Genomic DNA, 27,226 nt, shown 5'->3' with positions numbered 1-27,226 from the left:
CAGCATTCTGGGTTTTTGAGTACATAAGCCATGGCCTCTCCACTTTGTCACCACTGGGAATTTTACGACAATAAAGTGTTGGATGGAACTTCTATTTTCATTGTCTTTTGGGAACAGGAAGTTTTTCACTTGCTATGGCCCATGCAGTACAAGGAAGTCCCTCAGGCTACTGCTCAAGTGGGTCCATAGTCCTGGATCATCTAGACTTACGGAACTAAACTCAGCAGCAGCTGTTTCTTGTGCCTCCACCACACTCTTCTCTGATCTACACTTTTCTTCAGGAATGTGCATGGTTACATCCACTTGAAATGGAGATATGGATGCTGCAGTAGCTGCCAGGTTAGTTGCACTCTGACTAACGGGAAGATCAGGCATCTCCTCACCACTCACATCCTCACTGGGGCTGGAAGGCTCACCGTGAACATTTGTGTCTATGTATCTCAGGAGAGCTCCTTCCTGCTTAGATAAAAAAGTTTCCTTTGCTTTCTTTCTTTTTCTGAATGCTGCCCCAGATGGGCGTTTTCTTCTTTCACTCATGACCGCTGGTCTGTGCCAGCTATAGTGGCTCTCAACGCTCAATTGAAGGGGACAAATAAATAGGCTGGTAGCAGGGCCTGAGTGAGGGAAGATATCAGCGTCTTAAGGGCCTAACTGGCTCCTACTACTTCAGTTGACTGCCTGTTCTCCTCAAGTGGGTTCAGGGAAGCAGCAGGAAACAGGAAGGTCCCTGAGAAGCTGGTGTTAATCAGTCCAGGCTCCTGGGGGTGCTAGAGAGGTACATAAGAGGCTCCTCCTCCTCTCTCTCCCTGCAGCTCCTGCTGCTTTCTGTTATTCCCTCTCACCTTTTCTCCTGCCTGCCTGTTATGTCTCTTGTGCCCTCCTTCCTCCAGCACAGCACTCCATCATCTCTGTGCATCTAGAGCAGAGAGAATACATATGCACCTGCAGCAGACAGTTTTCTACACTCTGGGTCCAGGGTCAGTGTAACCCTTTAGGCGACCTAGGCAGTCGCCTAGGGCACTACAATTTGAGGGGCGGCGACCGCGGCGATATTTTGGCGGCGGGACCTTCCGCCTGCCGCTGTGGGGGGTGGCATTTCAGGGCGGGACCTTCCGCCGCCTAAGGTGGCAGAAAAGCTGGCGCCGCTCCTGTCTGGGTCCTAGTGGCGACCCCCCACAGTCTGGTACCTGAGGCGGCCGTCTCAGTTTGCCTCATGGTAAGGCCAGCCCTGATCAGATCAAAAACCACGAGGGGCCATATTATTTGATTCATATTTAAATGATCCCACCCACAGCCTTGCAAGAGTTTTCCATGATTTCTGCCATTTTGGACCAGAGTCCTTTGGTAGTAGCTTGTGACGTTTCAGTGCCATCTAATCTAAACTCTAGCCTAATCACCTTAATCAGAGCAGTATCAGTCCAGCATCAATATATACTACATGCATAGATCTCTATGTCTGAAGCCCACATAGTACATACATCCGTGGTACAGTATGATACAGTTAAAACATATTGTGCCATATGAAATATTTAAAACATCATGAGTCTAACAATACTAACATCTAAATCTGCCATGTATTTAGGCCAATATATTCAAATATGGGTATCTAAAACTATGAACCTAACTTCCATATTTACCCACTTAAATAAAAATGAACTGATTTCCTGAGATGCTAAGGCTCCACCATTCCTATTGAAATGTTCAGCACCCTGAAAAATCAGGTTTTTATTTGGCTGTCTATATAAGGATTTTAGATAGCTAATTTTAGGCACTGAAATTAGCAAAAATTGGACTTAATATCTTGCCCCTTATATGTTTCATATTCATGTTATAGATTTTCTCAAACACATGACAGTTCAAACAAAGTACATTTTAAAAATCAAGGTTGGCTTTATATATATGTGTGTGTGTGTGTGTGTATGTACATATACCTGAATGAGACTGATGCATGCTCATCTGATCACACTGGTTGCAGAAACTGAGTTTCCTCTTATTACAAATACAGCATAGAAAAGATTTTCTGAGGAAGTCCTACATGGCTTTGAAAACGTTTCTTAAAAACAATGTGCACAAGACCCTTTAACAAATAAGAGTGAGCTAAAGATAAGAGGCATTCAAGTGGACACAAGTGCTTAGCTCACTCCAGATCCCCACACAATTGCAGAGCTCCTAGAGCCGCCAACTGAGAGGTCACCGAGTGAGTTACTAGAAAATTGCAGCAAATTTTGCCCGGAGTTGATGGAAACTTGCACAGAAGGGCGGATAACCTGCAGCAGAATGCTCAGCTGTTACTGAGAGTGTTTCTGTTAAAACAGCCCATTTTGTCAATATGGCAGAATGTTCTGTAATTTCCTATTTACCCAGCTAATAGTGTGGATAATTCCTGCTTCTGGGTTCCTTTCTATCTTCTCTCACATTTTGTTGCCAAAGTCAGAGGCAGAAGTGCTTTTAAGCTAGAAGGAGGGGAATGGCAAGGGAGTAGCATGACTCGGTACCTGTACAATTGCCTAGATGCTCCTCATTTCATCTCACGGTTGTAGTCCCAGAGTAGGCTGGCAATTCTCATGGAAGATTTTCCACCCTTAAGTGCAAGGAGAGAAACACCCCCTCCACTGCCACACACTCAGAGCCGCATCTATCAAGAAAATGTCTTGTTGAAGGCGGCGATGCACTGAGAGATAGCAATGGCACAAAATAAAAGCTGCAATATCTGACTGCAGTGAGTTCTTTTTCCTCCTCACTGACCTCCTCCTTTCCTGGTCTATCTCCTCTCAAGGACTCCCTTTCTGAAAGCTCTCAGGGTGCTGTGGTAGTTGGTCTGGAATGTCCTTGTTCCATTTTATGGGACACACAAGACTTGGGGGTGTTCTGGTTAGGGTGACTAGACAGCAAGTGTGAAAATCGGGACTAGGGGTGGAAGGCAATAAGTGCCTATATAAGAAAAAGCTCCAAATATCGGGACTGTCCCTATAAAGTTGGGACATCTGATCACCCTAGTTCTGGTTTTAGCCCCTCCCTGGGCATGAATAAGCTACTGAAAGAGGATGTGCCTCCCCAAGCCGTACAGTTCTTGTAACTCAGTGAAAACCTTCCCTTCCCTTATCAAGAATGTAAAAACTCAGGGCTCATTGATGTCGATGGTTCTACACTAACTGACACTAGTCAAAGATCAGGTCCTCCGAGTGGAGACTCCAGCAGCAGTAATTTAATTTTATTTGACTTTAGCTTTCCAGGCTTTTGAATTTGAGGCCTAATCCTATGATGTGAGTTACCATGGAGTTGTGTCCTTTGTAGGATGGTCACCCATAACATCCGATTCTTGTTAAATGACTGTTGGTGTCAGGGTGACAACCATGGGGCTTGAAGTCAGAGACGAGACAATGGAAGCAGTCTCCTCAGGCTGCCCCATCGATGTGCCTCAAGTCTGACCTAAGGAGATCCAGAGATCACCTACTGGGGTACAATGATTTTCCGTTTCCTTGTACTTGGTATCTCAGTTGACATCAGAGATCCAGCTTTAGTTGTGATTTCCTGATTTTTTTTTTATTTTATTTATTGTCTGGAAGCAGCAGGACCTAGACCACTAATTTACAGAGGCCATCAAACAGCCAGCAAACTGTGTGTTTAGAACTCCAAGAACTGCCTAGAGAAGGCACCCAGAATCAGCTGCTGGTGTGACCAACATGAATTGGTCCTCCAGCAGTTAGCAGGGCTGGGAGCAGGCTGAAGCCAACAGGGCTCAGTTGGCAAGATAAAAAGGTCTGGATGATTTTTCCAGGGGCCATTTCTGGGTGAAGCTGGGACCAGAGGAGGAAGGATTTCTCTTGTCTTAACCCAGGAGGAAAAGCCTGGTCAGGAGTTCTGGCTATAACTTTTTGGTTGAGCCAACACAGGATTGTTGATTTATGTTATGGAAGGTAAAGCCCAGGTAGCCATCTTGAGTTGAATATCAATTCACTGCGGTAAAAGTCAAGTGAGCGCACTTCATGAATTGCCCCACTGGTTCAGGCAAACACAATGACATGGTAACCTAGAAGTTAGAGATTCTGTATTTCATGCAGTTGATCTACTTATTCCTATAACTAGAACAATGCCTAATCCCCCGGAGCCCCCTCTTCAAGAAGAGGGGCTTTTTTATAAAGGCATGGAGTAGAACGTAAGAACGGCCATACTGGATCAGACCGGTGGTCCATTGAGCCCAGCATCCTGTCTTCTGACAATGCCCATGACAGGTGCTTCAAAGAGAATGAAGAGAAAAGGCAATCATCAAGTGATCCATCCATCCCAGTTTCTGGCAAACAGAGGCAAGGGACACTTCAGAGCATGGTTTTGCACCCCTGCCCATCGTGGCTAATAGCCATTGATGGACCTATCCTCTATGACCTTATCTAGTTCTTTTTTGAACCCTGTTACAGTTTTGGCCTTCACACCATCCCCTGGCAATGAGTTTCCACAGGTTGACTGTGCATTGTGTGAAAAAACACTTCCTTTTGTTTGTTTTTCACCTTGTGCCTATTAATGTCACTGGGTGATCCCTGGTTCTTGTGTTATGTGCAGAAATAAATAACACTCTTTCTCCACACCAGTCATGATTAAGGCTAAGATTTTGTCATGGATATTTTTAGTAAAACTCATGGACAGGTCATGGGCAATAATGAAAAATTCATGGAAGCCTGTGACCTGTCCCTGACTTTTACTAAAAATATCCATGACGAAATGGGGAGCCTGGGTATCTGCTGGTGGGCTGGGAGCTCCAGGGGTCCCCACCACCCATGGGGGCTTGGAACTCCAGGGTTCCCCTCCAGGGGCGGTGCTGAGCTACGGGGTCCTCCCTGCTGCCTGGGGCAGCCAGGAGCTCTGGGGGTTTCCCCCGCTGCCTGTGGTGGCTGGGACCTCCAGGGGGCTCCCCACACTGCCCGCAGCGGTCGGGAGCTCTAGGGGTTGCCTCCTGCCATCAGCGGTGGCTGGGAGTGGCAGCTGGAGCTCTGGGGGTCCCCCCTGCTGCCCACCACAGGTGGGAGCTGTGGAGAGTTCACCAGCCGCCCGCAATGGCTGGGAGCTGCTGGGGTACCCCGCAGCTCCCTGCCTCCACAGGCAGCAGGAGACCCCCTGAAGCTCCCAGACAACATTGTCTGAAGTCACAGAGGTCTTTGGAAGTCACAGATTCCGTGACCTCCGTGACTAAATTGCAGCCTTACTCATGATTATACAGACCTCCATCATATCCCCCCTTAGTTGTCTCTTTTCCAAGATGAAAAGTCCCAGGCTTATTAATCTCTCTTCATATGGAAGCTGTTCCATACCCCTAATCATTTTAGTTGCCCTTCTCTGCACCCTTTCCAATTCCAATATACATTTTTTGAGATGGGGTGACCAGATCTGCATGTAGTATTCAAGATGTGGGTGTACCAGGGATTTATATAGAGGTATTATCATATTTTCTGTCTTATCTATCCGTTTCCTAATGGTTTGTGACATTCTGTTCGCTTTTTTGACTGCCACTGCACATTGAGTGGATGTTTTCAGAGAACTATCCACAATGACACCAAGTTCTCTTTCTTGAATGGTAACAGCTAATTTAGCCCCCATCATTTTGTATGTATAGTTGGGATTATATTTTCCAATGTGCATTACTTTGCATTTATCACCACTGAATTTCATCTGCCATTTTCTTGCTCAGTCACCCAATTTTGTGAGATCCCTTTGTAACTCTTCGCAGTCAGCTTTGAGACTGAACTATCTTGAGAAATTTGGTATCATCTACAAATTTTTCTGCCTCTCTGTTTACCCCTTTTTCCGGGTCATTTATGAATATGTTGAACATATGGCCTCCGTACAAACCCCTGGGGAACACCACTATTTACCTCTCTCCATTCTGAAAACTGACCATTTATTCCTACCCTTTGTTTCCTATCTTTTAACCAGTTACTGATCCATGAAGGAACCTTCCCCCTTATTAAAGTATGGGGAAAGCAGTGGCCAAATTCTATTTACTATTTCAAATAAAAAAAGTGGTTGCATCAAATGTGGGATTAGCTTTTCTACCAGTCTAGCACAGAACTGTCTCTGGATATTTTTTTTATTTTATCTTCTTTGCAAGTTGAACTTTGCTCCTAAATTAGAGCATTCAACATGCAAGCTTTTTTGCAAAGACCGCCTAAAACTAGCACTCTTGCTGATGAAGCATTTTGTATTACTACTTATAACAAATAGGAGATAGGTATATGCTAATACCCTTGAGAATTATAGTTCCATAATGGTATGAAAAACTGCTGCAGTGATTGATCAAGAATTGAATTAAAGGTAAATCCATCTGAGCCTTTTTTTAACTTGTGGCATTTTATATTTGGGTTTTTTTTGTAGGCAGTTTTAAGTTTTGCATGGAAGTTTTTTAGGTTCCCCAGTTCGTTGCAAGAAAATCGTATTAAAGGCAAGAAATGTAAAAATGCTTCATTATGCCCCAGCAGTACAATCTAACCAATAAAACATCTTTTACCCTAACTAGAAAATTCTCTTTGCTATTTTGTCTCATCTTTAAGAGTGAAATATTGGATCCTGCTCCATGGCCACGGCAGGGCAAAAACGCAAAGGAAATCGCTACCTATTTTGAGATGTATATAGTGCCTAACACTGTGATATTGAAGGACAGGGGAACAACATGTAAGCAGCACAAGAAGCCAAGACAAAGGACTGTCTTGAAGCCAAGTTCTGCAATATCCCACTCCATAGGAGAAAGTATGTTTATTGGAGTGCAGGGGGTTATGAGCATGACCACTGGACCTGTAAATTGTCTTTATACCCCACATTGGATTGCATGGGGTACATTCATTACGACAGCCTTTGAGCAATATTAGCATCTGCAGAGTGGCTGTGTGGGGGAAGAGCCCATCCCTTCAAGTCTCTTTTTGATTCCCTATTTAACTGGGAGAACACAGATTTCAGCTGTCGTGAGAATAAAAGGGATTAGGTGACCACTCCTAAAACCATTCCTTGGGAAGCTGTTCCTTGGGAAGCTTGTGCACAGGGACACATCAAAAACTAAACTCTCCACTAAGCCAGCATTAAGCTTCTTGTCTGTCTCACCTTTGATGCTGTTGCTAAGAAATGCACTCCCCATTGTGGAATGTCTGAGAGGTTACCAGATCAGCGGCCCATTACATTTAATCTTGTTCTCTGATGGGATCACAATGAAAATATGAAATGATCTGGTCTACTACACTTTCATTCCTCATAGCGGTGGAGTTTCTTCAACTGCAAAAAAGGTCTTACCTCGAAATCAATAACAGCAGGATTATATTTTAATGACCTTCCCCAGTGACGATACATATTGGCGTTCCAACTGTTTAAAAGCCCTCCACTTGAACCAACATCTCCACCTTGAATCCGAGGAATAATATCTTCCACTACTGCACTATTGGTTTTATGATCTGGAAAGTTGAATTATAGCTACATATTAGTTACCATTTCCACACATTCAGTAGTACAGTATAAACAGCGTGACTCAGTGGACGGCCACTTGCCCCCATTAAGGCCCTGATCTTGCACCATTAAAGTCAATGGGAGATTTGCCATTGACTTCAGTGAGCCTAGGGGCAAGCCCTAAACAGCCTTCCCCATTAGATAGCTTCTGATGAGTTAAGCAGTCTACGTGCTATAATCATGGTGATGTAGGAGTTAAAGAACTTCTAAACTCCATGGCGCCGATTCTCTCATCTCTCTAACATATACACAGGACCCAATGTGTGGGGCAAACATGGCTTTATACCATCTTTGTGCTCCCCAGTCCATATACAAAATAGCAATACTTGTCATTTATATCACACTTTTCACCTGTAGATGGCAAAGTGCTCTATAAATCTTGGTAAATACCATTTTTCCCCTACACATTTTTGTTTGGTTGGTTGTTTTTTTTTAATAGAGGCAAAGAGACCTGCCCAAGGTCACACATCACGTCATCAGGGAATAGTACTCAGGTCCCCTGAGACTAAATGAGATAGTTGGAGACGGAAAAAAATTCAAATAGACTGTGGAAGACATAGGCAGGGAGAGAGAAACATTCTATTGGGAATGTTCCATTGAAATGCCTTTTGTACAGAAAATGCATTTTCTGCAAAATTGAAATTTTATGTAGTGTGACAAAGTCGGACTGGACAGCTGCAAGAGAGTGGTGGAAGCCCTAGACTGATAAAAGCCCTTTTGCCTACAAGCTGAGAAGGAGTTACCTCAGGTCAATTAGGGACACCTGAGTCCAATTAAGGGCTGCCTGAGACCTTTTAAAACTCATGGGGGGAGGCGGGAGAGAAGCTGCTGCAGGAATAGTGGCAGCACAGAGATAGGTTTCTCCAGCGTGAGAGGCTGTTCTCTTCCCCATAGGGGAAGCAACCAAAATGGAGTGCCTGTTTAGGGGAAGGACTGACACCCCAGGGCAAACAACAGGACAATGTCCCCCCCACACACACTGTGGAGGCAGGGAAAGGTATTCCCCCTTTGTTCTTGTGTTTGTAAATTTGTTTCTTTTTTGGTTGGCGGAGATACACCCCTTAGGTTTGCCCTGAGGCCTACCCTGAAAATACAGACAAGTAAACGCAGAGGGGGAAGACAAACACTGCCTAGAGTGGGCCTGATTTGCCCCAAGCCTGACCACCACCAAACGGGGAAGTGCTAAGTCTGGTGCGATGGAGGAGGAGGTGCCTTGCCACAGTGGGGAAATTGCAATGAAATATTTTGTTTTGGGTCAGTTTGATCTAAATTAAAATATTTTGGTTTCTTGAATTGAAACAAAACATACACTTTTGACTTAGTTTGACCTTAAACTGCATCTACATATGGTGCAATGATGTCTCATGGGAGTTGTAGTTTGGGTGCCTCATGCCCCCCAGAATGAAATATTTTGATTTAAGACTATCAGAAAGTTTTGTTTCCGTTCAAAATTGTCCAAACAAAACCTTTCCAAATTGAAATATTTTGTTAAATATTAAAAGTTTTGCTCTTTTGACTTTTTGTTCTGATTTGGGGTAATAGTAAATATTGGAATTTCCTGTGAGATGGATATTCCAATTTTTGCTCAGGTCTAGTCAGATGGTCTAAATCAGTGTAGCTCTGTTGCTGTTTTACACCAACTCAAGATCTTGACCCACCATGTAGAGTGCCCACTTGTACTACCCTAGCTTTTGAGGTTGTGGACAGGGAATTGTTCAAACCCTAATGCATATTATCCTTTAGTTAGAGGTTAAATTGAATCTCTCTTGGAAAAAAAAACACAAGTTAGAATAGGGAAAATGGTTTGTGAATCTGAATTAGTTTTGTGAACACTCCAACCCAATGTTTATTTTGAGAGGTTCATGAAACCCCTTGAGCTTCATCCATCCCTACTTTAAACCAAACCTAACCCCCACTTGCACCTCCAGATCCAGGGTAGTCAGAAATCTGCTAATGGCAACAGGGGTAATAGGCCAAACTCACTACTGACATCAGTGGGTAGAACTCCACAAATGCAGTTTCATCCACTTACACCAATGGTGAATTCATTTCAAGATTTACTAGTAAGACAAATATATTCTGTGTACTCCCTTTTCGAGCATCATACCCGTTTTAAGGAATCCTTCCGTCTCACACTTTTTGTATGATAGTGACATTGATATATCTGTTTTTTCCTTTTGGTATATGAGGCCTCCTGACAGACCAAAACAGGAACTTATTGTTTCAGATGTAATGGCTGTGAAACAAAAAAAGAAAAACAATAATGTCAGTGTCATTATTGGTAAGAACATTATTTTTCCCCCAGTGGTAATTGTGGGTACATCAACCAATAAAATATTCATACAGATATGTGGCATATTTGTGGAAGCCAAGAAATTATTGCCATCATTGTGAAACTGATTTTGCTGGGCTTCGTTGTGCTTGTGTGGAAGCCAAATATATGGCTGGGGTTTATCAGCGATTGTTAAGTCTGAAAGGGCAAAATACTTGCCCCAAGAGATTTTCTTCTAAAAGAAGGGTGAAAAATCTCAAAACTAGGAAGTCCCTTCATATCTCAGGTTCTGTTCTATCTGTTTAAATTCTGTTTCCATATGGGCCAGCTCCTTAGCTGGAGTAAAACTATGTGGACCACCTAAAATGAATTGACCTATGCCAATTTTCAGCAGTTGAGTATCTGGTGCATACATCATAATATGCCTCTTAATCATCTGCACACTGAGACTGGCGTATTAGCTGCATAATTAGATAGAGGGTCAGAAGACAGTTGCAGAGAGCGTTTGCCTTTTTATAGGCGTTTGGCCTTAGCCAAATATGACTTCCTGGGATACATTGGTCAGAACCTGAGCTGATGTAAATTGACATAGCTCAAGTGACCAGCTGAAGTTCTGGCCCCATATATTTTGGCCGGAAGATAATGTTTTACAAAACTTTACTGAACGGATGCTGAAAAAACCTCAGTACTGAAAAAAGCTGCCACAGAATTACAATATCATTTGGGTCAATTTGTATGAGTTATTTAGTGAGATAAAATGACTGGCTAGAATAGTAACTTCAATACAAATGTATCAATTGTTTATCCTTTGAAAATCACTGACGGTTTATTGCATGCTGTTATATTACCGTTAACGGCTACTGCTGTATGTATTGTAAAAAATAAATAACTAGAATCCTATGAACAAGCTGTAGAGAAGAGAACTGAAATAAAAAAGTGGTTTCACCGAAGTACAGTAGTAGGCACATTTCTTAGGTCAACAATGTTTTGTTATGTGTATTTTTCAGTGTATCCAAATATAAGGCAAGTTCAGCAGAAGTTAATGGCAAGACTTCCATTGATTTCAGGGTATGCAGGATAATAATAATTAATAACACCTAGCTTTTATATAGCCCTTTTTATCAGTAGTAGAGCCCTGCGTGAATACAAAATTTATATCCATGGATATAAAGCGAATATCCGCAGAGTTGAAGGGCTCTAGTGCCAGTGATTGGGCCAGGAACCACAGCGATGAAAGCAGCAGCATGTCGGGCTGCTGCTTGCAGGAACCAGTGCCCAGCACAAGCAATTCCTCCGTCGTGGCTGTACCGCCCCCAGCCCTGCTCACTGGCAGCTGTCCCTGGTCACAGCGTCCCTTCAACGCTCCTTTGCATCTCCTGTCCAGGACCGTGTGAGCCACTTGCACACACTAGCATGACCAGGGATGGCTGCTTTTGTATCCGCGCAGGGCTCTAATAAGTAGTGCTTTACGAAGAACTTTGCCGTATCATTATGCCCATTTTACAGATGGGGAAACTGAAGCATAAAGACGCAAACAGATTTGCCCAAGGTCGCCCAGCAGGCCGGTGGCCAAGGTGGGAATAGAACACAGGTGGCCTGACTCTAAGTCCAGTCCTCTATCCGCTAGGCAACACTGCCTCTCATCAGTATCAGGCCTGTAGGCCCGGGTTTGCTTCCATTGAAATAACTAGCAAATGCTGTTAAGCATGAGTCTCTTCTCTTCTGCTACTCCTGTCCATAAGGAGTAACTCCAGTTGAGTCACACCTGTGCATGCCTGCAACAATTGAGACCAGAATCTGGCTCATTGACTTACTGGTGCGGGATCAGCCCCTGAACTTGTGAGATGCTGAGCACCTCACGAGAAGCAATCTGCCCCCTGAACTCCCATTCAAGTTGATGGGAGATGGAGAGTGCCTAACCCTTCATTTCTCATTGACTTCAGTAGGAATCCGGGGTCTCACTGCATTGTAGGCCTGGGCCCTGAGAAAGAGTAAACATGCAGCATTCAGTTACATGGAGTAAAATATTCAATAATTGTAAATGGAAATGGATAAAATTCATTCACCCAAAGCAACATGAATGATTGCTTTCTCAGCGTTGAAGTGCCATAAAATTAAAGTTGAGCTACACTCTGATTAATTGATTCACCATGGCTCCTGTTGAGTAATTATGTTCAGCAAGGGTCTGTCAATACAATTTGCAATTGGTTGTAGCGAATACTGTAGATCCAGTCTTGATAAATATTGAAGTGGTTATTGCTGCAAAAGGGTGGTCAGACAGAGTATTGGCTCTTTGCAGGAGGGGAAACCATGATTGTTTATCATCTAATGTAATTTCAGATAGTTGAATGTGTCCTAGTCGTGAGATTTACTGCTGCATTTTGAATTAATCATAATATGTAGAGGCTTTTTCCATACTCTTCTGTGCTGGCTGCATCTCCCCTAAATGTCATCACAGCTGTTAATGAATTACTCAACTTTTCTGCTGCGTAATAAAACAATAATTTCTTTTAAAAAGAAGGAATGAAAAATATTGGTGGCATGATTCACAAGGCGTCTTAGCCTGATACCCTTATTCATTTTTTACTCAGTCCTTATTGAGACAAATTTCCACTTTAGTGGGATTTTTGCCTTCATTCTAAATTGCATAATGATATTGGGATATAGTTTAGTAATTGGTTAGGACAAACTAGTTGTATGAGTTAGTGCTAGTTTATGCAGATCAGTGGCTCAAGTTTTAGTGGTCAAGTTGTTGTGGTTGTTGTTTTTTAAAGAAAGTACAGGGCCAGTTCTTCAACTGGTGTAAATTCAACTGTTTACAATTGAGCGGGTCTGATTTACAGCAGCTGAGGAGCTGACGCCTACACACCATGTAACAGCAGAGTGAGGAGACACCTCATTCAATAGGAAATCTGGCCAGTATTAAACCGTCAAAACATACCAATTGTTACCATGTGGTGGAAGCTGAGACTCTGCAGTTTCATTTCCTATAGGATATAATGCTGTATCAGTTGATAAATGTTGAGTTTTTAATGGTACCCACTATAGATGGAAATTATACAAGTATCCTACATTAGAATGAAAATGATCTCTCTTCTGGGGCACATTTTTTGTCTCTTGCAGAACTCCAACATCCCTCATTTTTAAAATAGGACGCCTTGTAGCAGTAAATCTCATCTCAGATATACAGTAAGCACAAGATAAAGTAAAATAATAGCCCCTGGCCAGTTGCTGGTGATTAATCCTTTCCTTTAACTTGGCAGTCTGCTTCTTAAAGTCTTCCTTGCCAAGATCTTGGTCGCCTCTTTGTCACTCACTCTTCCAGGAGTGGAGGACACAGAACGTCTCCAAGAATAAGAACACACACTTCTGGAGAGCTGTACAAATCATTTCGATTGCTAAGTACTTCTTTTGTAACACTCTCTATGGTTGGCTCTGAGCATTGAATATGTGTAGTTATAGATACCCAAACTACTCCAGGCCAAATCATAAACTGGCATAAATTGCCATAGTCTTACTGAAGTCAATGAAGCTTTGCTGATTTATACCAGTTGAGCATCTGGCTGTCTTTTACTACTGCTATAATCACAGTCTCCATCTTAGGCCACCAGGTTGAAATCAAAGCAGAACCTATAGCAGATGCTATAAATGACTAATGCCTGCTTGTATCACTGGGTGTATAAGGGTTGTGGTATCTATCACACTGTAGCTGACTTTACATTTTCACGAACAATCTTGTGAGTGTACCAAAAGGACTATGTTGTTCTACATCCTCATTCTTGATTAGAAGAGGCTTAATGTTTCAACTGCCCAGAAACTGATGTGCATGCAATCCAAACTGCAGCTGATACATTACATAAACATAATTTACAGGCATAACCATGCAGCCCTGCACACCTTCGTGGGTTGAAAGCTGGGGCGAGCAGAACTCTGTCATTCCTGAGATTACAAGCCATCCAGTGTAAAATGGCAGATGTAAGGCCAAGTACAATGCATTATTCACACATTCAAAACAAACACATGCCTTTGAGTGTATCTGGATCTGTCTGTGTCATGCCTTTTTTCTTGCTCTTAGTGCTAGCAAGTATAATCAAAGCTACAATTTTCCCCACCAGTGTGAAGAGAATGTCCTTGGGGGTCGCTCCTGATACACCTGTGTCTGTGTCACTCATGACGACCCTCTCAGAGGAGAGCTTGGTTTTTAGACTAGGTCTCAGTAAGGGTTCCATCATATTTGATTGAGGCCTGCACTGACTGTTCAAGTATGAGTGACATATTTCCTCTGGATCTGTGTCTGCGGTTGTCTTGTTCCGAGGCAGCTAGTTATTAAGTCTTCAGACTTCTGAATATGGACATGAAATCCCTTAGTGCATTCTGGACCTGTCCCGATCTCTGTACTGATAAATGAACTTTTCTCCAGGTGCTGTCCTACCTTTCTGTAGTATTAAGCCAGGGAGAGCAAAAAGGATATGAAAAGAACAGGTTCAGATTTGGGAAGCCTAGATGCTGATGACAAAAGGCAGTCATCAGTTGCAAAATTAGCTGGTGGAAAGGATGCAGGGCCATTGCATGTAAGCTATAGGGGAATAAAACAATCCAGAAAGGGTACTGGAGAAAGCCAGACTCCTGCCTAAACTGCTAATTAGTGCCAAGGGAAACTTTCATGCAAGAAAGTAGAACAAGACACCCTGCTAGTGACTTTCCTCTGTTTTCATCCCCACAGGAGATACCTGTTTGTTTAACCAGTTGTTGTGCAAAAGATAATTGACAGTCCTTCTTCTGGTAATGAGAGCTGCAAAATTTGGATCCATGTTGGGTCTGGATGTAGAAACCATCGCCCAAAGCTTGGAGATGTTTGGACTTGTGATTCTGGTTTGGCCCATTAGAAAGGGAAGCCCTAATCATGAACTTTAAAAAAACCTTACAGGTCACATCTTTTCAGATTCAGGGTTACAGAATACCTGTCTTCCAAGTTCTCCTGTTATGAGAGAGGATCATTAAGCACATTGGAGATGAGTTCATGTCCACTGGGATGATGCTTCCTGTATAGCAGCCATACTACTATTAAGATTAAGTAGATGGAAAAGCCATGTGGATTCCCCACTACAATGAGTGAGCTGGACAGGAACTGTATGCTGACTGGTTTTAGAGTAGCAGCCGTGTTAGTCTGTATCCGCAAAAAGAACAGGAGTACTTGTGGCACCTTAGAGACTAACAAATTTATTTGAGCATAAGCTTTCGTGGGCTACAGCCCACTTCATCAGATGCATAGAACGGAACACACAGAAAGAAGATATTTACACATACCGAGAACATGAAAAGGTGGGAGTAGCCAAACCAACTGTAAGAGGCCAATCAATTGAGATGAGCTATCATCAGCAGGAGAGAGAAAAAAACCTTTGAAGTGATAATCGAATTCCTCATGTTAAAATATCCTCACACCTTCTATGGGTCATCTCGATTATCACTTCAAAGGTGATAATCCCTACTCCCACCTTTTCATGTTCTCGGTATGTGTAAATATCTTCTTTCTGTGTGTTCCGTTCTATGCATCTGATGAAGTGGGCTGTAGCCCACGAAAGCTTATGCTCAAATAAATTCGTTAGTCTCTAAGGTGCCACAAGTACTCCTGTTCTGTATGCTGACTGTGAGACGTACTTATTGGTTTATGTAACACCTTACAGCAGGATAAAGGATAAATAATCTAACCTAGAGAGCCTCCAGTTTAACTTCCCATGTGCCTCCTCGTGACCAAAAGGAGATCTACTTTAAAAAAAGATTTAGGGCCAGAACCTCAGCTGGTGTAAGCTGGTGTAAATCAGTGTAACTCCATTTATGCCAATGGACCTATGCCAAATGACACCAGCTGCAGAATCTGACTCATTATATTTTACTCACCTGTGAAATGTACTGAAGCCAAGAATACTAAAGCGCTAGCACTGACTCCGAATGCCTAATGTTAGCCACTGTGAGCTAAATCCTGGCCCTGCTCTCCAAGGACAGAAGACCCAAATTCTGCTCGGAAGCTGCTGATTTGCTGCACAGGAAGGCAAACTATGGAAAGTATCCGAAGAAGTGGGCTGTAGTCCACGAAAGCTTATGCTCTAATAAATTTGTTAGTCTCTAAGGTGCCACAAGTACTCCTGTTCTTTTTGCGGATACAGACTAACACGGCTGCTACTCTGAAACCTATGGAAAGTTGGTGTCAGTGGCTCTGCATAAGCATACTGTGGACCAGTGGCAGCTAATCCCGTGAGCAGTGGTGAGGAGGAATTTGGTGTGGGTAGACGGGTCAGGGGTGGGAGGTGCCAGTTGGTGAGTGGCTATAGGTACCCTCTGGTGGTAGGTACTGCTTTAGCAGTGCCGGTACTATCGCTCCATACCTGGGAGGATGAAGAGGGAGGAACCCAGCGGTTAGTTTTAACAGTTTATAACATTAAACAATCAGAGGGGACAGTTAGAGAATGAAGTGATGAACACAGAATTTGTAGCATTATTCTAACCTTTTCTTTCCATTTCTTCTTTGTTAACGACGAGGATATATTCAAAGATGCCTCCCATGGTCCCAGATGTCATGAAATGGGTACCGTAGTCATTAATAAATTTGGCATACATTCCGTAGTTGTAGCTTTTGGGAAGCGCCATCAGGGACTGAAGCACGTCTTCATCCAGAACTATGTTATCCCGTCTCATTTTGAACCGTGCTGTTTGTACCTTTGTTATGGCTCTAATGAATCCTACGTTCTGCAGATAAAACAAAACAGACGTTAAAAGGGAAACGTGCCTCTTCCCTGAGAAATATACAGGGGTCCACATCGCAGAATAGTGGTATAAACATTCAGTGGGTTTACACCGAGCTGGGAGCTCTTTTAAAGGAATATTGTCTGGGCTTGATTCTCAACTAAAGAACACTAACGTATTCCCACTGAAGCCAATAGAGAGAGATTAATCTAGAACTAGTGTTGCCAACTCTTGCGATTTTTATCTCAAATCTCTCAATATCTGCTCTTTGTCTTACAGCTTCAGTTCCTGGAGTCAAGTGATTCTGAGAGACTCTCAGCTTTCATTTTAAAGAAGTTTCTAGTGCTTGTGGTTGGAGAAAAAAGCTTGAAAGTGTGACCCGAGTGTTCCTTAAAGGATCAAAAACAAGAAGGCATCTAACAATACATTTTATTTATCTATTAAAACATATTTTAAAGCAAATTACATGATTTGGGGGGGCTGGAGTCATGATTTTTGATGACCTGGGCAGTGAAGCTGGAACAATTTGCATAGTGGGGGTGCTGGGAGCCATTGAACCAAACCGCAAACTCTGTATATGATCGCAACCACTTCAAGCCAGAGGGTGCGGCTGCACCTCCAGCACCCCTAGTTCCAGCACCTGTGCACTTGGTGTTAGCAATATTGTATACGTTAAATCAGAATAGGCTCCTTATGTTTTTTCCCCCTCTAAATTGGATGCTCTATGATGCTCTATTCCAGGGGTTCTCAAACTTCATTGCACCGTGACCCCCTTCTGACAACAAAAATTACTTCACAACCCCAGGAAGGGGGACCAAAGCCTGAACCTGCCCAAGCCCCACTGCCCCGGGGGGGGGGGGACGGGACTCAAAGCCCGAGCCCCACCACTCTGGGCAGGGGGGGCCAAAGCTGAAATTCAAGCACTTCAGACCCTTGTCAGGGGGCTTGCAACCTGAGCCCTGCTGTCCAGGGCTGAAGCCCTCGGGCTTTGGCTTCAGCGCTGGGCAGTGGGGTTTGGGCTTCAGCCCTGGGCCCCAGCAACTCTAAGCCACCCCCGGCGACCCCATTCAAAGGGGGTCCCGACCCACAGTTAGAGAACTGCTGCTCTACTCCTTTCCTGTATTACAAATAATTTCCTTTGACTATTGAACATCTAACGGACATGTCACTGTTTATGCTGTTTGTTCCCTTTTGCGTATCTCTCAGCTTAGACAACTAAAGTTGGCTTGTCAGTTTCACTTTGGGTTACACCAATTTTTAGTGAATTTTGGTGCTGGCTCCTATGCCCTAGCCCAAAGCTTCAATAATGGAATTGCAAATGCTTCCAGGGAATGTTTATATGTCTTAAAAATAGAAATATTAAAAAAAATTGAACCATTTCTATTGGTGTTAGGTTCTGTTAATATGTATTTGTTTTGAAAAACCTAAATTAGATGGCCAGATTTAACCTGGCAACTTCCCTTTACACAGCAAAACTGTGTTATAGCCACTGTGTTGCATAGCCAAGCAATGGATAGCTCAGTGGTTTGAGCATTGGCCTGCTAAACCCACGGTTGTGAGCTCAAACCTTGAGGGGGCCATTTGAGGATTTAGCTGGGGATTGGTCCTGCTTTGAGCAGGGGGTTGGAGTAGATGACCTCCTGAGGTCCTTTCCAACCCTATGATTCTATAACAGAGAACCTCTGCTGGGGAACTCCACCAGACAAAGTTGATGTGATTCTTGGGGCCATATAAAGGACCCAGCTGCAGTTGCTCACACATGCTCTCTAACACAAAATACACACATTCCTCAGTGCTGGTACTACAACCTTGGTCCTTCAGCTCCAGAAAACATAAGCTTTTGCCACTTAAGTTAAAGAAGAGCTTATTCATAGATTCTAGGACTGGAAGGGACCTCGAGAGGTCATCGAGTCCAGTCCCCTGCCCTCATGGCAGGACCAAATACTGTCTAGACCATCCCTGATAGACATTTATCTAACCTACTCTTAAATATCTCCAGAGATGGAGATTCCACAACCTCCCTAGGCAATTTATTCCAGTGTTTAACCACCCTGACAGTTAGGAACTCTTTCCTAATGTCCAACCTAAACCTCCCCTGCTGCAGTTTAAGCCCATTGCTTCTTGTTCTATCCTTAGAGACTAAGGTGAACAAGTTTTCTCCCTCCGCCTTATGACACCCTTTTAGATACCTGAAAACTGCTATCATGTCCCCTCTCAGTCTTCTCTTTTTCAAACTAAACAAACCCAATTCTTTCAGCCTTCCTTCATAAGTCATGTTCTCAAGACCTTTAATCATTCTTGTTGCTCTTCTCTGGACCCTCTCCAATTTCTCCACATCTTTCTTGAAATGCGGTGCCCAGAACTGGACACAATACTCCAGTTTGGGGTTGGGAAGGAATTTTCCTCTAGGGTAGATTGGCTGAGGCCCTGGAGGTTTTTCGCCTTCCTCCGCAGCATGGGGCAGGGATCGCTAGCAGGAGGGTTCTCTGCAAATTGAAGTCACCGAGACACAGGATTTGGGACTTCATCAGCAGAGTCAAGGGAAGGGTAGGGACGGTTTTGTGGCCTGCAGCATGCAGGGGGTCAGACCAGATGATCATAATGGTCCCTTCTGACCTTAAAGTCTATGAGTCTATGAGTCTATGAGTTGAGGCCTAACCAGAGCAGAGTAGAGCGGAAGAATGACTTCTCGTGTCTTGCTCACAACACACCTGTTAGTACATCTCAGAATCACGTTTGCTTTTTTTGCAACAGCATCATACTGTTGACTCATATTTAGCTTGTGGTCCACTATAACCCCTAGATCCCTTTCTGCCATACTCCTTCCTAAACAGTCTCTTCCCATTCTGTATGTGTGAAACTGATTTTTCCTTCCTAAGTGGAGCACTTTGCATTTGTCTTTATTAAACTTCATCCTGTTTACCTCAGACCATTTCTCCAATTTGTCCTGATCATTTTGAATTATGACCTTGTCCTCCAAAGCAGTTGCAATCCCTCCCAGTTTGGTATCATCTGCAAACTTAATAAGCGTACTTTCTATGCCAATATCTAAGTCGTTAATGAAGATATTGAACAGAGCCCGTCCCGGCTTCTTTAGATAGTACTACTAGTAGGATCTTGTATCTTCTCTATAGCAATATCACATGCGCAAACACACACACAGCTAGTACATTTCATAGCATGTCTATGAAAGGGAGTGCAGAGGGGAGGAGTGAGTATGTCAATAGTGTGATCCATGAGGGGCGGTGCAGAATAACAAAGCCACATGGCAGCTGGTGCCTGCCATTGCTTCCCCTACTCAGCATTAATTAGCTGTGTCTCAGCTGTGCAGACACCCTGGCTGTTTTCCTGTTGAGGGCAGAGGATGCTGTTCCCCAAAGTCCACATGACTGGAGAGCATTCTCCTGCACGTTCTCTCATGTTTGGACCATTGCTCCATGTCTCAGAAACTGACACAATGGGCTGCCCTGCCTGTGGTGGGGTATCAGCCCCACACGGACTTGGAAGGGGTTAAGTTGGCCAGGCAGGCCAATTAACTCCCTTGGGTGCACCTGGAGGAGGAGCCAGGGAGCTGGCCACTAATTAGGAGTAGGCTCAGATGTAATGGAGCAGAAGGGGCCCAGTATATAGCCAAGTAGCTGGCACAGGCAGTGGGGGTAGGAAGGCAGGCTGCAGTCACTCCCTGAGTGGACGTAGTTAAGAAGCTGGCAAACCCAGGGAGGGGAGAAGCCAGTAAAGTAGGAAGAAGCCCAGGGAAACAGCAGTGAGGACTAAGGAGATATAGGCCTTGGCTGCATGTTATAGGGTCCTTGGGCTGGAACCCAGTGTAGAGGGCAGGCCCGAGTTCCCCTACCAGCCACTGGGCAGTGGCACAACGTGTTGGAGATGCCATCCTGACAGCAGAGTCTGGAAGGCCTTTGAATTCCCCGGAAGGGGAGACTTTAGTGACCTGGCTGGAGGGCCAAGCCATGAAGAGGAAGCTGTAGATCTGGGAGTGACCAGTGCAGCGGGAGATAAGATGGCGGAAGACACCACTGGGATGAGAGCGCAGGCTAGTGGAGCTACTCCCCGAGACAATCAGAAGAAGGTGCGGTGAGTGAACCTTGTGACACCGCCCTTTTAACGAGTCATTTTCTGAGGATACAAAATCAATTTTTTTGATGAAAACAATCAGTGATGTGACTCTAGACAAGGAAGAACTAGATACTTTAATGATGCCAGCTTCCAGCAGTTTTGAAAGCACTTCAACTAGTATCAAGAGGTAGCCGTGTTAGTCTGTATCCACACAAAAAACAAGGAGTCCGGTGGCACCTTAAAGACTAACAGATTTATTTGGGCCTAAGCTTTCGTGGGTAAAAAGTGAGTTTTTTTACCCATGAAAACTTATGCCCAAATAAATCCGTTAGTCTTTAAGGTGACACTGGACTCCTTGTCACTTCAACTAGGACACTGTCAAGATAATTCTCTTTTACTGTTCCTTGTCACTGACCAAGAGAAAAGTAGATCACAGGCATAGTATAAATATGAAAAATTATCATTAATATTAGCAGGTCTAAATGGGGGGTCACCACATATTTGGCCATGATGTAAACTTTCTATTAAAAATAAACCCTTCCATCTAGTACTATTTGTTTACTAAGATACTTTTAACTTATGATACAATAGAAGCTTAATTTACCACCATATTGCAGCTTGTATTAAATTGAACACGATATATTTGCCACTGGAGCCCATCCCCTGAGGACAACTGTTTTGATGAACAGCTTGATATTTTCCCCTCTCTGTTTGCCACTTTAAGCATTTCTTTATTTATATGCTTAATATAGCCATGAAACAGGAAGGGGCAAGATGACATGTGTTCTTATATTTCGTAATTCAATTTTATTCCCATTATAATGATTCTGTTTGCTTAAATGTAATAAGACCAACAAACAAGATTACTAATGATCACACATTTGCAATTACATGAACAAATGAAGGTACAATTACTATTGTTTAAAAAACATGCAAGTAAAAGAATAAACTAACATAAGTTACACCGAAATTGCGCAATGCAACAAGACATGACTGAGAGAACACATGCACCATTGTTTTGTTACCTTCTCGTTATACTGCGTGAAATTCTTCAGGGATCCTTTACCCTGTGATAAACTGAAACCTAGCTCAAAAAGGGGAGGTACATTAGCATAGCTTATTCCAAAGGTAAAGCCATAATTTGTGGATTTATCTTTTTTTATGGCCTCAAATAAATCTCTCGAATCATCGTAAAACTCAAAAGAGAATCCAGAATCAGCATGAGCCTGAAATGAAAAGAAGAGGCATTACTTTTGCAGCTATTACCTGCCTCCTTTACCGTATCACTCTCTCTGCTGAAGTATCCGATCCTGCCCCAACTGAAGTCAGTGGTAAGGTAATGCAGCCTATTATTAAAGTAGCCTGACACTTCTCATTACAAAACCCTGTTTTCAGTTGCTAACACTTCTCATTACAAAACCCTGTTTTCAGTTGCTAATAACTTTGCCAAACTTTAATTGTTTTGGCTGAAATTTTCCCAGGTGGTGCCTAATTCAAGCTGAATATTTTCTGGAACATATCATCAAAAATGGTTCACCTGTTTCTGAGAATAAGGTTAGGGGGGAAATATATTTTTGTTTTTGCCCACAATAAAAATGTTCTTTGAACCACTCTAGTTCCCCTATATTTGAGAATAGTGACTTGAAATTTGGTTTGGTGGTGGCCTTTGTGTTAGGGATGTGCCTTTTGCCAAATCTGACAAAATTTGACCAAGTTATGAGTCTTTGAAAAATCACAGTTCACACATGCTCAGTAGAGAGTGCTTAGATTTTTAGCAATTAAAATCTAAGCAGATTCCATCCTCAGGGAGCATGCTCAAGCCCCTGACAGCTCCTAGAGTGACAAGAGTGAGCATGCACCTGAACACGGGCCTCCCCAGGGCTCAGATGGACTTTTGCTGTAAGTGCTGCTCCTAGCTGCTCTACACTGGGCACTGGAACTAAGAGCAGGGAGCCTGTCTCTCTTAGCCCTGGTCTACACTGGCAGGGGGATCGACCTAAGTTACGCAACTTCAGCTACATGAATAACGTAGCTGAAGTCGACATACTTAGATCAACTCACCGCGGTGTCTTCACTGTGGTGAGTCAACTGCTGCCGCTCCCCCATCGACTCTGCCTGTGCCTCTCGCCGAGCTGGAGTACAGGAGTCAACGGGAGAGGGCTCGGGGGTCAATTTATCGCATCTAGCCTAGATGTGATAAATCGATCTCCACTGGCTCGATCGCTGCCTGCTGATCCGGCGGGTAGTGTAGACATACCCTTAGACTCTCAGAATGGTCAAAAAGCTGGACCGGGGAGGGGGAAAATGAATGGATTGGGACGAGATGTCTGGGGGAGAGAAATTAGAACTGGTTGGGCAAGGAAATTGCAACTAAAAACAGAAAGGGAGCTGGGATTGAGTGTCGGGGGCGCGGAGAGGAAGGCGGGGTAGAGGGAGTAGAAATTGGGACTAGTTGGGCAAGGAAACTGGGACTGGGAGTCAGGTTGGGGAGTGGGAGCTAGTGAGGGAAACAGGAAGAGGGTGGCAGTTGGTGGTGGTGTGAGGGATATGGAAATTGGATGAGGAGCTGGGAGGAGGGGGAAGACTGGGGTTGGCTGGATAAAGAGACTCGCACTAGGAACCAAGGAGAGGGGAGACTAGTGTTGAGAACTGACAGCTGCAACTGAAATCAATGAGTGCTGTGCTTTGACCACATGAACTGCCCTATAATGCTAAGTACTCTGAAAAATTAGGTCCTCCTCAGCTCAAAATTTGTGGATTTTAATCTCAGTACCTCAACCCCATCTCTAAAATGGGGATACTACCCTCCTCACAGGGATGTTGTGAAGATAAATTAATAGATGTCTGTGAAGCACTCAAATACTGTAGGGATGAGTGCCATAGAAAAGGCAATGAGGAAATTAATAATTCTTTCTTCAGAGCACTATTTGAATAGTATGCAGTGAATAAACCCCTCGAGATTGGGGCACAGATTGAACAAGGAGCAAACACAAAATATTGAATAGGTGCTTGTTAAGTGAGCACCGTCCATCCTGTGCACTGAATTTTCCATCCTGTGGAAAATACAGTATCTGACCACGTAATTATAAACTGCAGCATAATGTTACAACACAAAAGGGCCAAATTAAGATTGCACAGGCAACCTTAGTTCTGGCTTCCTTAACTTTTTAGTGCTTGACTTTGCAATCTTAAAATTCTTTTACTTTTTTTGTAGTTCATACAGTGCATAACATTTTACTGAAAGCAACAAGTCTCTGCATGGAATAGCTTGCCATCTTGAGGGGCATACAGAGAAAATACAGTTTGGGAACGTTATGCTGAAGTAGCATATTTACAGTTGTGTAAGGCATTTAACTTTGGTACTACACAACATTTTGATTAATAAACTAGAATGACACAATTAATCCACTTAATGTTTGCCGTGTTGAAAGTGGGATACGTCTCTAAATATAATTGCAAATGGGGAAATCATCATCTAATGGGTGTTTTTTTTTTCTCTCGGGGGGTCCTGCAGGTTCTTGGCCCTAAATATTTAAAATGTTTATCAATGACTTGGAAGAAAACATGAAGTCATTACTGTTAAAGTTTGCAGATGACCCACAGATCGGGGGAGTGGTAAATAACAAATAGAACTGGTCACTGATACAGAGCCATCTAGATTGCTTGATAAGCTGGGATCTGGCAAACAATATGCCTTTCAATATGGCCAAAATCAAAATCCATACATCTAGGCACAAAAGATACAGGCCATATTTACAGGATGGACTCTGTTTTGGCAAGCAGTGACTGAAAAAAGTTGAGTGTCAGGTTGGATAATCAGTTGAACAGAAGCCTGAAGTGCGACACTGTAGCCAAAAGAGCTAATGTAATCCTTGGCTGTATAAACAGGGAATATTGAGAGGAGTAAGGAGGTTGTATTACTTTTGCATTTGGCACTGGTGTGACTACTTCTGAATACTGTGTCCAGTTCTGGTCCATACTTCAGGAAGGATGTTGAAAAATTGGAGGGGGTTCAGAGAAAAGCCTCAAGAATGATTAAAGGATTGGACAACATGCCATATACTGAGAGACTCAAGGAGCTCAATCTCTTTAGTTTATCTAAGAGAAAGTTAGCGGGTGATTGTTATCACAGTTTATATATACCTACATGGGGAACAGAAATTTGATAATAGAAGGTTCTTCAGTCTAGCAGACCAACATAAAACAAGATCCACTGGCTGGACATTGAAGCTAGACAAATTCACACTGGAAATAAGGTAGAATTTTTTAATAGTGAGGGCAACTAACCATTGGAACAACTTACCAATGGCTCTTCATGACTGCATATGTTTAAGATCTGCTCTAGTTCAAGCACAACAACTGGACTTGAAGCAGGAATGTAATTTAGGGAAGTCCTGCAGGGTGTGTTGTTCAGGTGGTCAGACTAGATCACAATGATCCCTTCAGGCCTTAAAATTTATTAATCTAAAAGTCCATCTCCACTGCAGGAAGAAGTGTGTGTTCTGTGGGAATGCACAGTAAAATTTTCAAAATTGACTTAGAAGCTGAAGACCCATTTTCAAACATGGCCCAGGCCAGATTTTCAAAGGTACCTAAAAATGCAGACAGGTCCCTTCTAGGATTTTCAGAAGTTCCTGTGGCGTGGCTATAGAGTTCCTGTTTCTCCACAGTTAACAGACACACTCAGGATAGGTTCCTATGGGGAGCTTACTAAATGGGGGAACTTCCTGGCAAGAGGGTTCTCTAGTAGGTGCTTAAAGAATGGCTTTCTGTGTTTATGACCTCATACTACAGATCCTAAGCAAGTTAGGCACCTAACTCAAAACTATTTCAGTGGGACTTAGGCTTGTGGGCCCAGATCCTTAAAGATACTCTGCTTGGCACTGCAATGCCTCACACGTAGGCTGTCTGCCACCCAGCAGAATCTTCAGCCTCAAGCAAGGTGCGCAGGCCCCCCATACAATGAATGGAGAGAGTTTGGCATCGGAAAGGATGGTAAGAAGGTGCTTTTGAAAACCATGCTAGGCTCCGATCTGTATTTTTTAGGTGCTGAAATATCTTTGAAAATCTGGCTCTGAGTGACTTATCCAAGCTCACATAGGAAGTCTGTGGCAGAGCAAAATCTCCATAGTTCCTAGGCTAGTACCCTAACCATTAGATTATCCTTCCTCCCCTAATTATTATTTGTTTTGTGTTAGTGCCTAAAGGCCCCTGCCCCCATGTGTTGGGAAATGTACAAACCGGTAACAAAGAGGCATTCCCTGCCCCAGAGAGTTTAAGAAAGACTATAGCCAACAAGTGGGTATAACAATCTGACAGGAGGAGCACAAGGTAACAGAGATGATTAGGATAAGCAGTGGTCAATGCACGCTAACTGTTAACCATGGCAATGATGACTTTACCCTACAGTGTAGGAAGCTCCCAGCAGGACAGGTGGAATTTTAAAACTCCAGCATTATACAGACAGAGGTGGGGGAGGGAGGTGCCTTACCTCTTCTATGGCACTTGTCATCCAGATGGCAGATCTCAAAGCACTGTAAAAGTGGGCAAGTACCATCATCCCCATTTAACAAATGGGGAAACTGAGGCACAGAGAGGTGACGTGACTTGTCCAAGGTCACATAGCTTGTTAATAGCCGAGCTGGGAGCAGAAACCCAGTTCGGTGCCTTGTCCACTCAACCAGAATAAGTAATAGGATTGCTTGGGCGATGCAGCAAGGATCACATTAGTTCCTTCGTGTGTGGGTTTTTAAAATAACTATGTTGTACAAATGCTTATTGTTAACTAGAAGATTGTTGCTTTAGAGACTGGTGGAAAAGGTGGGGTTTGTGGAAGGATTTGAAGGAGACCCTGGTTGAGGGGTACTGGCCCCAAAACAGATGGAATTGCCCTAGTAATCTCTTGTATCAAAATGCACAATCTCAGTAAGAGCCCCAGAGCATATGAGGCTGCTCATCCATGAAAGTAGGTCTTCAATGTTATCTTTCTACTGCTGCAAATAACTGTAATATATATCCTGAGAAAATCTACATAACATCTCGAAGGCAAACTTCAGTTCTTAGTGAGAAAATGTTGCTAAATTAACATCTTAAATACTTACTAGAAATTGATATACATGGAAATTGTAGGGTTTTCTAAAATATTTCTCATCATCCCCATAGTACAAACGTTCACATGCAGAGTCATACTTCAATTCCCGCCATTCTCCATTGTAAATGTACTCACACTGGCCTCCATAATACTTAGGATCGTATACAAATTGCATTTCTTCTTGTGTAAGAACATTGTATCTTTAATGAAAAGAGACATCATCCAGAATTTAACTATAGCTTTCTTTGCTATTACAAAAAAATTGCTACCTACCCTCCCACTGACTTTACATACATTCTGTTCTCAGACACTGGACTCTACGTTGCTTTGGATAGCAATGACTCAGGGATCTTTTGCTTCATAAATGGGAGGTTTTGATTCCACACACCTCCATTTTTGTCTTCTCCTGTGGGAACTAAACTAAAGTGATTTTTCTCCCTGACTAAAAATGAGACAAATAGCCTGTTATTTCAAAGACAGTATCATACAATCATAAGTTAGAGATGGAAGACACTAATGAAATCATCCAGTTCATCTCTCTTCCAATACAACATGGTTCTTTGCAGTTC

General features: G+C 43.2%; 1 protein-coding gene across 2 annotated transcripts in view; it reads right to left on the bottom strand.

Moving 5' to 3' along the window:
- C8A (complement C8 alpha chain) overlaps positions 1-27,226 on the bottom strand; it is a 43,040-nt gene that overhangs the window by 5,756 nt on the left and 10,058 nt on the right. For both annotated transcript variants that reach the window (XM_024104881.3, XM_024104880.3), the window contains exons 5-9: positions 26,668-26,857; positions 21,592-21,792; positions 16,255-16,495; positions 9,587-9,715; positions 7,270-7,427 (exon numbers count right to left, since the gene is read on the bottom strand). In XM_024104881.3, coding sequence (XP_023960649.2) covers positions 7,270-7,427; positions 9,587-9,715; positions 16,255-16,495; positions 21,592-21,792; positions 26,668-26,857 — 919 coding nt within the window. The remainder of the gene's footprint in view (positions 1-7,269; positions 7,428-9,586; positions 9,716-16,254; positions 16,496-21,591; positions 21,793-26,667; positions 26,858-27,226) is intronic.

Source organism: Chrysemys picta, chromosome 8 (assembly GCF_011386835.1).
Source record: "Chrysemys picta bellii isolate R12L10 chromosome 8, ASM1138683v2, whole genome shotgun sequence".
Classification (NCBI taxonomy): domain Eukaryota; kingdom Metazoa; phylum Chordata; order Testudines; family Emydidae; genus Chrysemys; species Chrysemys picta.
Note: the sequence above shows the minus strand (reverse complement) of the source record. Positions and strands in the feature narration are given on the sequence as shown.